At 36.7% G+C, this 17,238-nt stretch overlaps 1 protein-coding gene across 1 annotated transcript in view; it reads left to right on the top strand.

The window, feature by feature from the left end:
- The window catches only part of PARD3B (par-3 family cell polarity regulator beta), a 398,218-nt gene that overhangs the window by 194,858 nt on the left and 186,122 nt on the right, over nt 1-17,238 (top strand). Inside the window, exons 11-13 of the mRNA XM_032694000.1 lie at nt 3,205-3,390; nt 9,376-9,546; nt 12,705-12,834. Of these exons, the coding sequence (XP_032549891.1) occupies nt 3,205-3,390; nt 9,376-9,546; nt 12,705-12,834 (487 nt within the window). The remainder of the gene's footprint in view (nt 1-3,204; nt 3,391-9,375; nt 9,547-12,704; nt 12,835-17,238) is intronic.

Raw genomic sequence — 17,238 nt, 5'->3', positions numbered from 1 at the left:
AATGAGGTTGAATATAAATAATCAGAAGGAGACATTTTTAGAATGATGGACTGTATTGAACAAGAAACTTGTGAAGGACGTTAGAAAAGATTAGAGAGTTCTCTAGTAGTAGGTAAAAGCAGCTTAAATTAAATTTACTATGGTTTTTATATGCTGAAATTATCTGTTTCACAGAGAATTGTAGCAAGGAAAATGGTAGACAAATGTTACAGATTCCAAATTAGGTACTAAGGAAAACATAGGAAATGAAATATTGGCAAAAATTTACTGTACTTTTCTGGTGTCCTGCTGAATACACCTAAGCATTCAGACAGTGATGTGCTAAGTCACTTTACAAGGGCTAATGCATGGCATGGTGTTGTTAAAACAAGCTGGGAAATATAGAACACTGAACAACTCTGTAACCTTTTTTTTATGACTATGCTTCTAGCAATTTGTTTGCATCAGAATCTAAAATTGGACTAGGTTATACTGAAAAATTGTGTGATACCATTATCTTAGTAAGTTTACAGTGGAGACTTCTAGTAACCACCTAGTCAGTCTTTTTTTGCCAGCGCTCGACTGAAATTCAGGCAGGCTCATCTGCCTGGTTTGTTTTCATATATTGGTCTGAGGGGCATGTATAGATCTTGTTGTCTTTGGTTTTTTACAAGCTTGTGGTAGCAAATGCTTGAGGTCCTCAGTCTAGAAGTAATGTGCATCTTGGAGCTTAGAGTGAAACAAGGTGCTCCTGAGAAAGAAGCTAACAAAAAGACACAAAATTTTTTCCTGGCAAAAATACTGTGCCATCTCTTCCTTGAAAGTTTTTTTTTTTTCCAGACCTTTGTGCCAGGGATTACCTTCAGCTATTCCCATTAAAAATTTATCTGAAAGTGACCAAATTCAGTTTTATATGAAATCCAAGTTTGTATTGAGGTAGCATTATGAAGCACTTTGTGACTGCTCTGGTTAAGATAGGCATGGGCACTGGGAGCTTTTATGTCCTGTGATAACACCCCCCTCACTGTTTTTCTAGTGGTATTGGGAAAGACATATTCACTGTATTGACATAGAGAAGGGACAAGTCTGATGCAGGTGTCATGGATTAAAGTGAAAAAACATCAGAGACCAGGAAGGTAATACCTCCTGTCCTGCTTAAGGGACCAGGAAGGTAATACCTCCTGTCCTGAAGGCAGGAGACATCACATTTCTGGGGCCCTGAGAAGAATTTCTGCTGTCCAGATTTGGACAGGATGTACCATTTGAGTGGAGTTCTGATCTAAGAGTTCTGAATTGACTGACAAGAATATGTGCAGTTTGAAAAAAAAAAACAAAAACCAAAAGATTGGGTAGAAAGTCTTTCCTCCAAAACCTTGAGAAAGTTAAATGCAAAATGCTTATGTTAGAAGGCCAGTAATAGTGGTTTTTTCCTTGTACTGGTTCTTCTGAAGTCAGAACAGGAGTGTTTACAAATTATCATTCTGTATTTTTCACAGTTGTTACAAATTTATAGATTTGGGGGCATTACATTCAGGATGTCTATATCCTGACAGCTATGAAATAAAACTGACAGATTTGTAACTGAGAATTCTGTATTTCTTGTGAACAAAGAAGAACAAATGAGTAACACAGGTGCTGGAGATGAATGGTGGTATCAAGACAATTGTCAGTGTTTGTGCTATGTCATTTTTATATTTGGCAGTTAGGCAAATTGTATTGACTTTAATATCATGTAGTTACATTCCAGGAAAAATTTAAACATGGTGCATATTGGGATTGAGATTGATGGTGGTAGTTCTCTGGTTGATGCGATTCCTCTCTAGCCAGCAGTTACTTCTCATCAGTGAAAAGGCATCTGAAATAAATGAAAGTGTACTTAGTGGTTACTGTTTCTTCAGGGTATTAATTTCTGCACTTATTTGTGGGATCGTACTTCTTGTTGACCAGACAGCATGATACCTGAATACATGGGACTACTCTGGCTGCTGAGAAAACATCTGTACTGCTGGCAGCTTTGCTGACAATTGCATTGATACTGTAGGTACTGCAGCTTAGGTACAAGAAATGATCCCTCATTAGGTGAAAGGGTGATTGGCCCAGATACTGCACTACTCCTCCTTACATGTGGCCTCTACTTGATAATTTAACATAAGATTTTGACACCCTTGAAGGCAGCACCCTCTCATCTTTCAACTTGTAATTGTCTGTGTGTTTCCTTTTCCTAGGTTTTTTCCCATTAATGTTTCAAAGAATAGAAAATGTCCAAGTGACAAGAAACAAAAGCTAATTAATTGTCTTAGAGTTACATGGATAAGGAAGAGTGTAATAAAATGGGATGTGATGCATAAGGTCTTTGCCACTAACACCTTCCATGAACACTTTATTCCATAATATGTCTCCTTATTCCAATTTTATTTTTGAGGTGTGCCAGAATAAATATTTCGAGCAAGAATTTGATTTTTTTTTAACTTCATGATTCTAACCTGCTTTAAAAAAGACAAACCAAGCAACTACACATCCCCTGTCCCCCCCAACAACAACAGCCCTACAAAGCTGCAGATACAGTAAAAGAAAGTTCTTTCTGATCTTCTGTAGCTATGGATGCTTGACCTGGCAGTCTTGTAAACAGCAATCTAATCCGGGGAAAATCTTGGGATCAGCCTATACCAGAAAGGAAAAAAAAAGAAAGCACAATCAAACCTCTGTGGAGTAAAAGTATGTACAAAGGGAGTTAGTGTAGAATAAGTTACCGTGTTTTCAATTCTCACCCTCACTTTTGTTACACCAGCTTTCCTCTGCAGACAGGTTTAAGGGAAGGATAATTTTTTAAGGATGAAACTCAATTTTCAGAGGGGAATGGGATTTAACAGTACAACTATCATTACAGTTTGTGAGCTGCATGTAAAGATGTTGAGAGTTTTATGGCTTACATTTTTTATGCAGCTGTGTTTAAATGTCTTTTCTATATTCTGCTGCAACATCAGTTTTATATCATGTGGAACTAAGCTATTTTACCCTCTATTTAGGCATATTCCCAGGTATCATTAAAAATAACATTTTAAGGCAGATCTTGTGACAAAATGCCAGCTAAATGCATTGTTGGTTATAAATAAAGCTGCTTCTTCAAGCTTTCTGGAAAAGAAGACTATTTCTTGTCTTACGAACCCATGGATGCAACTCATGCCATATTTTCACCTGTGCTTTCATCCTTGTTTTCTCCAACAGAAAGGAGAGCCAAACTGCAGTATTTTTTCTCCAGAAACCACAGAGCAGCTGACCTTTGAGATTCCTCTGAATGATTCTGGCTCTGCTGGACTTGGTGTGAGTTTGAAAGGCAACAAATCTCGTGAGACTGGAGCTGATCTTGGGATTTTCATCAAATCTGTTATTCACGGAGGTGCTGCTTTTAAGGTATGGAAGAAGCACATCAGAAGATGACTGTTAGAATTCTGTCATTTCTGTGTTGAATACTGAATCACAGTTGATAAGCATTCTAGGAAGGAATACCTTGGTCACTCATTCCTTTAGATGAGCTGCAAATCTAATATTTTGTCCCATGGTTCTGGTGTTGCTTGTGGTAGGGTTTACCACAATGAAAGTGAATTGGTGGAAACCTTGGGGGACATTGTGATGCTGCAGAAAAGGGCGAAAGGGAAGAAGGATAATGACGTGTAGTTATGAGTAGAGGCTGCCTTCCAGCTTCCCCACAGCCTCCAGAAAGGGAAAAGTTTGCGTGCCAATTGACTTAGTGACAGAGAAGTTGATACCTACACTGTCTCTGTAAATAAAAAACTGTCTTATAATTTTCTTTTTGTTAAAAATATTTTTTTACCACTATACTAAAAACGTGTCTTGGCTGAACTCAACATCAATTGTGCAGAAGTTACCAATTGTTCCTGAGGTGGATTGAATTGGTAATACTGAATTGGTAAATGACAGTGTTGTGAGATGTTCTGTTCCCTCTAAGGGCTGTACAAGGACTGTTGTATATTTTATGATAAAAAAGTTTTTGAATTATTTTTTAATCTTCAAAAAATCTGTTGACAGCATTTTTTCCCCCAAACACCACTTTAAAAATGTAATCTTTTTTGAAATTAGAAACAAAAGACTTAATCTTTCAGGGCTAGTATGTTTAACTCTTGTAGATCCATAATGTAATTTTGTGTCTTTTCTGTTATCTCAGCAATTCCTTGCAGTTTTCTTTTCTGTAAAAATACCTTTTAATTCAGTGTATGTAAATTACTCTGCTGACATCAACCTGCTGAGTAAGACAATTCACAGCATTAAAACTTTCATGATCATCTATTTACAGCAGCTAGTAAATAGCAATAATCAGGGTTTAGCTTTGATCTGAATGCTTAATAGTTCCCTGCTTCTGTTATTTACCTGTCCTAGTCCCATGGTTATTTCAAAGCTTGGATCTTCATCTATTTGGTGTATATTAGAAATAAGTTAAGGCACAGTTGGCCAAATTAGGGCTGGATAAACTCAATTTATGTGCATGTCTGCTACAGAGTCTGACTCATTTAACTGTGGAAATGAGGCTGCCCTCTTTGTTTTCCCAGTTCTGTGTCCCTGAGTAATTGTCCACACCAGTTGCAGTGACAGTGTATATTGCCACAGATGAACTCATTGTTTTCAACAGCAAAGCTTGTGGGTCCGTGCTCCGGGCTGGCTGCCTGACTTGTCACATCACAGACACATAAGACAACCCTTTCTAGCTGTGTATATTTATCACTCTCTGTTCCCCCATAGTGACCCACTCCAGAGCAGTTGATTTTGGCTTGTGACATCTGCAGACTAATAAAGCAGAACTTCTGTGCTCACACCTAAGTAAACCAGCACAGTTAGCCATCTTCACTGGAAGATTATTTTGTCTTGTGATAGCCTGTGGTCCTGTGACCTGTTCTCTATTCTACCCTTTCACCACTTAGAACTGTGTTGTGGCAATAGATCTGAATGTAGGCTCCAGAGCAAATGAGACAGTAGCTGAGGCTGTAACTTCAACCAGAACTGTTCAGAGAAACTTTGCTCTGAGTTTTATACAAGTGCTCACAGAATGCAATCATTTTGGCAGTGTTTTAAGACTCACTGTTGTGTATGCAATGGAGAACAGCTGCCTTTCTTCTGTTTAATGACCTTTATATAGAACACAGCCTAATCAGTGGGTATTAACAATTAATAAAATTTCTTGTATCAAATTTAAAAGTGTGCACATATTTCTGCATAAATATTTAAAGATGTCCTATTGTCCTTATTTTAAATCTCTCCTTGGAGCAAGTTTTGAAATGAAAATCCTTTCTTTCCAGATGGTAGTTGTCCAGAGCATTTTCCCATGCTATTCATTGTTACTCTCTGAAATGGATTATTATGGATTAAGACATGTGCATTTGCTTTTCAGTGTACAATATTTTCTTGGGAAACTGTCACAGGAGGAAATCATAAGGCTCACTGACATGAGAATTCTCTCACTATTTCTCACTTCTGCGTTTAGAATTTAAAATTTGTTCAGTTTTGGTGTATCATGCTAATGTGAGTGGGAACTTTATCCCCTTGTCTATAAAGTCACTGCTTGTCTTCAAAAGAAGACAAGTAATACATCAAATTTCAGCACATTTGTTTCACTGATGAAGAAAATGCTTAATCCTTCTAATGCTGTATAAAGGTTTTGATACATTAAATTTCTTTTACCAGTGTCTTTTTTAGAGTGAAGAGTAATGAATGAGATGCAAACCATCTTGTTTGGTTGCTGTTACTTGTTATTGATTTGAACCAAAGGTCTGAAGAGAGACCAAGGTTTTTTAGTTTTTTGACACGTTAACACATTAATCCAGCTCTAATGTGTTACTGGCATTGCAAAGTGTGGTAAGGGATTTGTAAAAAAAAAACATAATGGAAAATTTAGTTCTTTAATGCAATAGTTGATGATTTTTTTTTTGTCCTACATAAAGATTTTAGAAAATGTCAATTCATGAAGCATTATACATGCTACAGTAAGACTCAGTTCTGTTTACTGCTCTTGCTACAACACCAAAAGAAATAAAAATGCCTTAATGTTCCTAGTTGGTATTCTAACACTGTATCCTGCAGGAATAAAAACAGTTGCTTTTGCTGATTGAACCATTATGTCCCTTCCTAACATCCTTTTATAATTTTTGAAGTGTCTATTTTTTATCATCCCTAAGATAAGAGGTTACTAGAATACTTGATATTTGTAATTATGCAGAGCCTTTCATGTGAAGAAGACTAACATTTGACTGAGTTTAAATGCAGCATCTTTTCTGTAACCTAAAGGTTTTCAGCCTTGTTCATCTTAACACATCCTGGCTTTTCACTTGTGATGCATTCCTGATGATCAGGTACTTCCAGTTTACTGCAGCGGAGCCATTATAAGAAATGATGGAATACTTCCTACATGTGCATTGTTCAAATCAGACATGGTGTAGCTTGGACCTCCTTGGTCCTTCTGAGTAGGACCTCTTGGTCCTACTGCTGCTACAGTAAACATTGCTTGTTGTGTGCAGTGGATTGGGAGATTGGATAATTCCCATAAATGCCATCAGGGAATGCCTGAGAGAAATGTCATTGATGTGATAAGGGAAATAACTAGTTGTGCTTTGATTAAAAACATAAGTCCTTGAAGAACATGGCATTATATCTTCCTGCTCTACTGTAAAAAGCCTAAGTCTTGTGAATGACTATGTGAAGGATGTGGTAACCATGTGGAGGTATGTTCTATCCCTTGCTGTGAGTCTTCATTAAAAAAACCAGCATTTTTTGAATAAGCAAGGGAGGAGGAACATCACCCCTTATTAGAATAGCTCACTCACAGTTTCAGAGGTGGCATTTGAAAACTGTTCTGCTGAAATGCCAAATGTTGTTTTTCTGCTGAAAAGCCACAAAGAAATCTACCTCTCAGAGATGAAAGAAGAAACGTGTTAAAACAACATTTAGCTTGTTTTGAGCCAAGCAGATTTTCTTGCAGTTCAGGCTTCCAAACCAGGCCATAACACAAGGGATGTGAAAATCTGTGTTTGGAAACTCTTTAAACGTTGGGATTTTTTTCCCTGGTCTTTAAAATGGCAAGAGGTTTTCCTGTGAAATAACTCTCACCTGAGCTTGTGTGAAAACAGTGTTCAGCTGTCTTCCAGCCTGTCTTGGACAGGTGACTTAGCAAGTGGGGTTGATCAACATTTATAAAGGATGCACACCATTTTTCTCTGATCACAGTTGAAATGTTGAATTCTTCATGTAAATGTTGCATGCAAGAGAGTGGGAAAAAAGGCGGATGCATCACAAGAAGCTCTTTAAGAATTAACATTATTAAAATGTAAATAAATATAAGGTCTCATACAAAAGCATCACAAGGAATATTAGAAATTGGGCCAATTGAGAACTTTCTGAGGCTCAGTGATTCATTTAAGAATATGCACTGTGTTCAGGATGGTTGTGTAGTCAGTGGATGTGGTCATGACAAGATGCATTTGGCACTAGAAAGAAACTTTAACAGATATTTATATAGTGGTTTATCCACAGAAAGGAAAAAAAGAAATCCAAGAACCTGTGGGACAGTAGGAGGAGGACACGAGGACTTGTAAAATTTCTGTCTCACAGAAACTCACAAAAAAACCCCACCATTTTTTCCTCAAACTCCTGTTGCTGTGAATAGCTCCATTCATTTCAGCAAATATTGATAGAACACAAAGGAATTACAACATGTGCAAATAATAAAATTCACTGTTTAACAGTGTTAACTCTTCTCTCCCTAAACTTTAGCATGTGTGATGACATCATTTTTATGTAGAGAACCAGTGGGGTTCACTTACTTTGGCCATATGTACATTTAAGTTGACATGAAACATTCAGCAGAGGGGTGGGAGAGATTTCAATATCTCTTCCAAATGGCATTGCTGTTTTCTGTTCTCCATTCCCACACTCTCCTCAGAAAAGTTTTATTTCTCTTTGTTTTCCTTCACTGAGTGACTTACCTCTAAATTCTGTCTTTCCATCTTCTTGTCCATCCCAATTTATTTTGGATTCTGGTATATACTGTTTCTTCTTCAGCTCAGTGGTTATCTCTACTCTGCCGTGGTACTAATGATACTCGGTTCCAACAAAAATAACACTTAGTAAAGCTGGGTGTGTCACAACTACTGCAACTCACTTGAGCAAAAATAACTTAGACTTGGCAGAATAATTAATTGAACATCTTAGTTATAGAAAAAATAAAAATCAGATAGTATATATATTTTGGATTACTCAGATGCATGAAATATATAAACAGTTTGGATGAGTGCCTTATGGAGAGTTTGTGATGAGCCTGTGAATTAACCAGATTCATTTTAACCAAGCAGTGTATTTATGTGCAAGAGCTTTCCCTGCTATTCTTCCTTCACTGCCTTTTATTGGATGTCTTCAGTTTTTTACTCTTTCTCCTTCTTGTTTGAGGTCTGATGCCAACCTGATAGTTGTGAATTTGACAAGCTTTAAAAGAAACTCTTGTGTCTCAATTATATGGACCTTGTTTTCTTGTTAAAGAGAGAAGTCCATGGCACATGCTTTTATGAAAAGAAATAAATCACAGATCATAAGGACAACAGCAATTGGATTCCTAAATCAAAAAACAGCAGTGTCCACAATTTTATTACATCCACAAATGTCGGTTAACCTTGGCAAATGAAACTAAATGACTTTTTCAAAGCATAGGTTACTTGATGTGGCTCAACCCTAATTTTGTTATTGGCAGCAGTTTTGGATGTTGTAATATAGGGACAGCATTAATTAATAAGGATGCTTAAGTCTTAGTGACCATTCTGAACTGAGAAGTCTAGTCCATATGATGACATGGTAATTGTGAGAAGGTGGACACTAGTAAGACCCTAAGACAAAATTTTTGGAGCTATTTCTTACCAGACCTTACAGGAGATAATGCAGGGAAAATAAATTGCAGTACTCCTTTGTGGTTGAAATGGGGATACTAACAGCTGTGATGTGGGCCCTTTTAACTAACCAAAAGCTTCTTTTCCTTTTTTGGGGGGGATTGTGTTCTTTTTGTTGTTTGTATTATTTTGGTTTTGAGGGTTTGATTGTTTTGGTTTGGTTTGTTTTTTAACTGATATAAATAAAGCTGTCCATGTGAGAAAAACAGCAGTCTGTGCATGCGTTCTGTGTTTGTCTTTGCACTATGAACTCTTTACAAAATGTACTAAATAGAGGAAAAAATGACCAATTACTGGACACAAAGTTATTTCCGGCACTATGCAGTCTCCTGTTTCTTGAATTATAGGAAACATCGTCAGATTGTCTTCATCTTGCTTTCCTGTATGTAGAACCTCTGCCTAACAATTAATTCTTGGGTTTTTTAAAAAAAATTCTGTTTTTATTTTTTGCTTGTAGGATGGCCGTTTACGAGTAAATGATCAACTTGTTGCAGTTAATGGGGAGTCGCTGCTGGGCAAGTCAAATCATGAGGCCATGGAAACACTGAGGCGCTCCATGTCCATGGAAGGGAACATTCGGGGGAGGATCCAGCTGGTAGTTCTCCGGAGACTAGAGGTGCAGACAGAGGTGAAGCAGTAAATGCATTTATTAGATAAATGTCTTTCCAGTCCCAGTGGTTTTGCATACAAGAGAATGGCTAAAGTCTTGCTCGCAGAGAGCTTCTCCTGGCTGAAGGAATTCTTGACTTTATGGAGAGAGGATTCACACAATGTTCGGTTGATATCTTCTAGTCTTACTGTTCCTGTTGAGACTAGGCTAAAAGTTGCCTCTTATTTTAATTTGACAAGTGTGAGAACAAAAGCAAACGTGATTCCAAAAAGGGTTAGTTTAAGATTAATGTGTTGATGTAGTTTTGACTGTTTGCTACCTCCTCGAAGCAATAGCTGGGGTACAGACACTTTAAATTATTCTGATTTCATTTGTTGTTATAATCAGAGACCTTAGTATCTTAGTGTGACTTGGATTTTACTTCTCTCTTTTTTAGTTTCATTAGTACTTTAATTATTTTTTTGAGTGTGTTTTTCTGGTCCTGTCTTCCTTTTTTATTTTCTTATTTTTGACTTTCAAGGAATTAGTATTTTACTTTTCCTGGTCAGATGAAGATCCCTTCAGGATGGGTTTCTGAGTTGATTAACATAAAATTTGCTTAAGTAAGGTAACAAAATAAGAGAAGAAAGACATTTTTAACCATTATGTTTTCTAGACCTTGTATAAATTGATGTTTGCCAATTGCCTCTTATTTTGAAAAGGATTGGTTTTATGATCTCCCTTGCTCCCTCTTTTATGCATGCATGCACATATGCACAGTCTCTCCTCATCTTTACATAGACAATATACATGTTATACTGGCTGCCTTTTCTACTGATCCCAGTTTTGATTCTAACCCTTGAGTAAATATTTTAATAGGTTTTAAACATCTGTACAGTTCTTAAAAATAAAAGAGCCTAGAAGTGGGTTTGGGGTATAAAAGGTTGTAATAAATCTCATTGTAGAATTCCAAGGTATTATTACTAGTTTCTTGTTTAGTAAACATGACTGGAACATTTACAAACAATCATGTTTGTGGGTGTATTCACATGAAATATCAGGGAGGAAGAGGATGAAAATCTAGCATATCTTAGAGGAAAACACCTTTTTTGCTTTCCTTTTATATGTGACAGCATCATGCTGTAAGGAAGAATTATAAAGTATGTGTTATATTAATTGTGCACTTTTGTGATACAAGAAAGATAGCTCACCTTCAGAGAAGGCTCACTCCTGCAAATTTTCTTTATTACACAAAAGCCAATTTTCTTTTAAAAAACCTTCCAATCAATCAGGTTGACCCAATAAAAGTATGAGGCTGCTTTCTGTAGTTAAGTGTATAGTTTTGAATATTATCCAGATGTATGAAGGGAGTAAATAGTCTTGACTCATGCCCTATGAAGAATGCATAATGAGGTCTTGATTGAATCAAATTCATTTTAAACAGGAATTAATTTTTATAGGATAGTCTTTAGGTTCAATTGTAATTCCATTTGAGTCTGGAGAACGCAGCAGAAATGCATTGTTGCCCATTCTTTCCTTTTCTCAAAACAGCTACCAGAGTACTGCATCTCAGCTTGGTAGAGGGAGAATATGTTTAGAAACGCATTATTGTTTTTATTGGTCAGGACACTAATGGAGGTCTTCCATGACAGCTATGTTTTATAAGATGTATACTCGAATTAGGCTGCTTACTGATCAGTTGTTGGGATATTGATTGTGTCATTTACCAAAGAGCTGGAAAAGCAGAGCTGTTGTTGATGTTAATTTAAGGCTCCTTATCCCACTCCACACAAGTCTCCGATGGATGGTTCGGAGGTTGCAAGACTTAATTTAGCTAGCAGTATCCATGAAAAATCAGTAAATGTGGACTTTACAATGTAAAGAATGTAAACTAAAGGATTTCCAGTTACAAGAAGAAACATAGTTGTCAGTGGCTGTGTGGTGCATGCGTGTTTCTGTACAGAGGTTCAAAATAGCCTTTTCACATGGCTTATGCTGCCCTGAGTGTTGCATGTGCTGCTTTCCACTGAGCCTGCATTTGTAGCCATATTGTCACCATGAGCATCCCAGTATTGATTTGTGTTCTGAGCTGCATTTTTTGCCATTTTATTATGCTTATTTTAGTTGTTATTATTCTATTATTATTTTATTATTATTTCATTTTTATCAAGTTACATTTTTCTTATTATTAAGCTTGAAAGACAAGGTTGCAAGGTGATGTGACGTACTGTCCTTCCTTATGTGTTGGTTTGCTGGCAATCACTTGCCAATACATTACACCTCTTGCATAGTTTTAAAAATAAATTACATGGGTTAAATACAAGTATTTCTTCCGTAGATATGACTATAAAATTTAACAAATTATATATTTAGTATAACATTTGCTGGCATGATGAACATGCAGTTTAAAAATAGAAGCCAGTTAGAGCCTCCTTCAAAAAAACAGATATAAAATCAAAGAAAATATAAAGGTTGTTTTGAAAACTAACCATAATATTCCCCTGTGTGGGTTTTCAGTTTTCCCTGAATAACGAGTACAGAAATGTCTTTCTGGGTCTGTCCCAGTTTTAGAAACTGTGATTTTTATTTTTATTTTTTTTCCCAACCTTTTTCCTTTGAGCAACTGCTCAAGAGAATAAATTAGGCGATATGGCATGTATGGGGGGTAGGAAATGTCTCAAAAGAAAAGCTGACTAGAGGTGTGACAGGAGTTTGTTTAGCTGCTAGCCAGAAGACCTGCGTTTGGGAGTTTGGTGTAACTCCTTACTTGCAAAACTGTTCTAGTGTGTGATCATCAGAACATATGCACTCAGTCTCAGAGAGAAGGGAACCAGCTGGCTGGCAGAAAAATACCATTGGCATTGCCCGTGTTCTTGTGTTGACAATGTCACAAGCTGCCCTCCCAGATGGAGAATTTGAATGAAGCCAGTTGTGGGTCATAAAAAAAAAAAAAGTCTTCATTTTCGTGCATCATTCTTAATGGTTGTTATTGCTTAGATGTTGTCTTATTTCATGGTCAGCACACACAAACAGCACTTTTGAAGCGATCTGTCGAGTTTCTCATTTGAGAGGAAGCAGTGTACAGTGAACACGTGACATCACACTCTATCTGTGCATTGGCTGCAGTGGTGGGTGCTCTTCTGCATTGTTGAACATGGAAAATTTTGTCACAATGTGCGGTTCTGTTTTTCCCTTAGGAGCGCTCAGACCAGGGAGTCTTTCAAAAATCAGCCTTTGATGGGAGTCATAACCTCACAGCTGCTTCCCGACGCAATGATGCCATTCTTCAGCAACTCGTAACATGCAGTCCTCAGGAGGGAATAAAAGGTAGTCTCTAGATATCCTTCTCTGTGCTGAAGGAGAGTGCTTTGTGGGGTTTTTTTTCTGAAATCCACAGCCACTAGAAAAGCAGTTAATTAGAGTAAGTGCACACTATGTTACTTTGAGGCTTGAAGATCCAGAGAGGGTGGGAGAGCTGACTCAGAAGTTGTGAATTAGATTCCTGGCACAAATTCCAGTTTAAGTAACAGTTTCTAGCTCGCTGCCCCAACACGTAAGGCTGGATAAAAAACAAATGATGAGTGCAAAATATATGTTGTCAAAATGTTTATTTTCTATATGTCTTTAATGAGTGCAGTGATTTTTGCAGTTAATTTTTAGATTATGTCCCAGGTTATTATAAGCTAAATTAACTTATACTAAAACATGATATTCATAAAGTACACTTGCTATTTTAGATTTAAGGTAAAATTTGTTCAGAGGTTAGAAACGTTCCCTTAATTTACAAATTGGAATGATATTAATGAACTCATTAAAAAAAAATTAAGTAATCATGTACATTGTGCACAGAAAATATACATGTACGAGCATATGTACGTAAGAGCTTTTAAGGCCACTTCTTTTCCCATCTTCTTTCATTTCCGATGGCATACTGTACTGTCTGTCCAATTTGCTCCTGACTCAGCAAGGTACTAACTGTTTGAAAAGTTAAAGTATTTGAGATGGTCTTGACCCCTATCCTTTTAAGTGTGCTCTCATCCTTCAAGCCAAGCACATACTTAAATACCTTCCAGTAGGAAAAAAAGCTTTTCTTTGATGTAGTTGAATTATGCATGATTTTTCCCACTTCCGTAGACAACTGTGGAATCAGGGTGGCCTGCAAAAAGTAATTTCATAGGCTGTTATGTGTGGGGTACTTTTAGTCAAAACCAAAGAGCCCTTATCTGAAAAATTCAAGAAAAACTCCCACAGAATTTAAGGGTAAATTATTTGTGTTGACTTCAATATTTTGACAGTGTGATTCCAGGCAAAGAATTAGATACAGGCTGAAGCATTATAAATATTCAAAGATCAGATCCTTTTGTTTAGATCTACCTTACATTTTGCTTGTTATGGATTTCACACTGATTCTGTAGTTACAGGAGAAAAGGAGCTTCTACCTTGGATCTGCTTTGTAGAGTTAGTTGTTGCCAAAGGATCAGAAAGGAGCAAATACCTTTAAATACTTCCTTAAAGAACATATAGGCAAATGCTCTGGAGTCATTGATACAGGTGAATGGCAACAGGTAACTTGTCACTTAAATTCAAGACAAAGTGTGTGGAAAAACTGTACTTTCAGATAAGGGTTCTACAGTTGCAATCCAAAAATCAAGATGACTAGTTTGCAGCCCAATCATAAAATCATTTTCAATAGGCATCTTTTTAATTAAAGAATTATGGCGAGAAGGCGTTTTAGCAAAAGAAATGTGATGGCCTCGGAAGAGAATGTGTCAGATGTGGAAAGAATGCTTTGGAGTGCTGCTGGTACAGGCTAGGTCTTTGGCATGGCTAGGTCTTCCCAGTGGACAGCAAATACCAAAGATGTTTCTAGCACTTACTAGAAGTATCGTTGTACTACTATTTCAGTTGAAGATTTGGCATTTGATGAGTAAAATTGAAGTGATCTTAATGGAGAACTGCAGAGGCACTTGCAGCAACAGGTGGCTGCAGTGCTGACCTGGTAAATTATGTTGGTGAAAGACACTTTGGGCTTACATTGGTCTCACATATTTCTCTTATTTTGAACTCACAGTATTAATTATTATTGAGATAATGCTTATTCTGCTTTCCATATGAGCCTGTCAGTTATTTTCTCCCATCACCGGTTCAAAAATTTTTTTTTGCATTGTCTCTTATAAAGTTTTGTCCTCAGTCTTTCAAGGCATTTATAAAGGCAAAACACTACACCTGTGCACAACCCTCTTTTCAACTCAGTTATGAACTTCTGGTTGTATGTCTGTTTAAGGACATGAGTCAAAGACCTAGTGAGCTTCTTGTGATGGGCAGAAGCAGTCCTTTATACATGCTCTCAGTGTACCATCCAGATCTTGAATGTGGAAGTACAGTTGGTACATTTTTACAAAGAATAATAAAAGACAGAAGAGATGTTTAACATAATACAGAATCTAATGTAAGAATTTAATGACAGGAGCTTTATTATGTTTAATAAAATGTCACTTTCCTAATTAATGTTTTCTAATAAGTTATTTCCAGTACCATTCACTCCTCCTACCAATAAAATTCTTACAAAATCTCAGCAAAAATACACTGAAGCTCAACCTGCTAATATTGCTGTCTGTTTTAAGAGTCTTTTTTATTATACATGAACAAGAAAAACTAACATCTGGGGAAAAGTGCTTATAGCCAAAACATTAAATTTTGTCTTGCCTGTGGATATTTAAATAAAGGGGGAGGGGATACTGATTCAATATGGAAATGCCAGTGTTTGTTCTATTTTTGCATGAATAATACTTACTGCCTTCAGGTCTTCACTTCTTTTGCTGCCAAGCTGTTGCGCAGTGTTTTTTAGAACAACCTCTTTGAGAGTTGATACTTCAGTGCCAGCAGCTTTACATTTCTGGTGTTGAAAGATTACTGGAATGTGTTTCATTAGAGCTTCTAATATATTTCTTATAACCCTACATTATAAACACTTATAGGGGAAATGCTGTCATCTCTCTGGTTAAGTAGTAGAACAATCAAACTTTTTCTAATACCATAGACTGAGTCCTCATGGTTGTACAAGCATCTCTGTTTTCATGCATATGTGGTAATGTCAAAATAGAAAATAAGGAAATGACATTCTTAATTATTTTATTTAATTATTTAGATTTTGTTTGTAAACACTGCATGTGTCTTGTAGACAGAATCCATTTTTACTCTCTTTAAGTTTATCTTTTTTACTCTCTTACTCTGTGTAGTATCTGAAAATTGAGTACATCTTGCTCAGTGGCTTAGAAGTTCCTCTGATTTTTCTGGATCTGTTAAGGTCATTTCCTGAGGTCTTCAACATGGAGCCGGTGACTGCCCCTTAGGTTAAATTCTCTCACTCTCTGGCTTCTGCTCCCATTTTCCTGGGAGCTGTAGTCCCTTGTGATCATTTCCAATTCACTGAGGAAATCTTGACATTTTTCTGTGTGTACCATTTGTCTACTGCAAGAAAAATACCAGTGGTAACCCACACCAAACAGCTTTAGTGAAATGATGTCTCAAGTACTGTGAATATAAGTTAAAATAACAACCTGATTTACTCAACCTCTTACTGTGGCTATAGGTGTCTGCTCAAAGAGGCTGAGCACAGCATAAGAGTGTGTGATTTTTTTTTTTTAGGTTTTTAAATTCTTTTTTGTCCATCAGATATCTCTTTCCTAGTTTGAGTAATCAGTGGTTTAGGGACTTACTAAGTCAGAGACTCTGTCTCTCCAACTTTTGGTACATTTTGTAATATTTTTTTAAAAAATTTGTTCCCAAAGCATTCTCATAGCAATGAGTTCTATAAAAAATACTACTTCGTGTTTGTCCTAGGTGTGCTGCTTGATAGTTACACTGATTGTTGTCTTGTTACTGTGTATGAGATAGTAAGAGCTTGCTTTTCACCTTATGCGTAGCCTTTTCAATTTCATAGACTCTTCTTGTATCCCCTTTTATTGCTTTTTACTCTAAACTAAAGAATCCTAATCCTTGGTCCTTGTAGGAATGTTTCTACATGTGTCCAACTACCCTTGCTACCTTTTCAGTATGTTTCTTAGTTGTATTACATGGTTTTCAGATAAAATAATGAAGCCTCAGATCCTATTTCAAAACTAGGCACACCGTTAGCTGTTGAGTTCTAGTTGGAGTGTTTGGACTTTTTTGGACTTGTAAAAGGCTGTCTCCCTTTGACTTCACTAAGCATATCTTCAAAGAACAATCCATGGCTCATCTAGTGTACAGTTCCAGAGTGATAATTGCTACAGTAACAGCCTTCATGTATGTCTCAGGATTTTCCCCTTCTGCAATGTGTATCACTTTGCAGTCTCTGACAGGGAATTTCACCTGTCATTCAATCTTTTTGCAGAATTTCACAGTCTGTTTCTTTTTGATAGTTCTGAGTGTTTTTTTCATATGAGGAAATATTTTCATCTTCTGATTCATCTTGCAAATCAATTACATTGAACAGTATGAGATCCCCTTTGTTCTAAATTCTTTCTACTGTGAAAACTTGCCATTTACTCCTCATCTGTTTCCTGTCCTTAAATTCAAACCTGAAAGAATGTGATCACACTGCAAGAAGCCAGCGTGCATATGTTAGGCAGCATATCTGGTTTTTATGTCAGACTGGCAACTGATAATTTTTAAGGTCCCATTAAAACTTTTCTCATCTGCTCATCTTCACTTTCTTCTGATGACATTCACACTTTTCCTGAGATATAA

This window comes from Chiroxiphia lanceolata, chromosome 7, assembly GCF_009829145.1.
Source record: "Chiroxiphia lanceolata isolate bChiLan1 chromosome 7, bChiLan1.pri, whole genome shotgun sequence".
In the NCBI taxonomy this organism is placed as follows: domain Eukaryota; kingdom Metazoa; phylum Chordata; class Aves; order Passeriformes; family Pipridae; genus Chiroxiphia; species Chiroxiphia lanceolata.
This window is presented reverse-complemented; position numbering and strand designations above follow the sequence as displayed.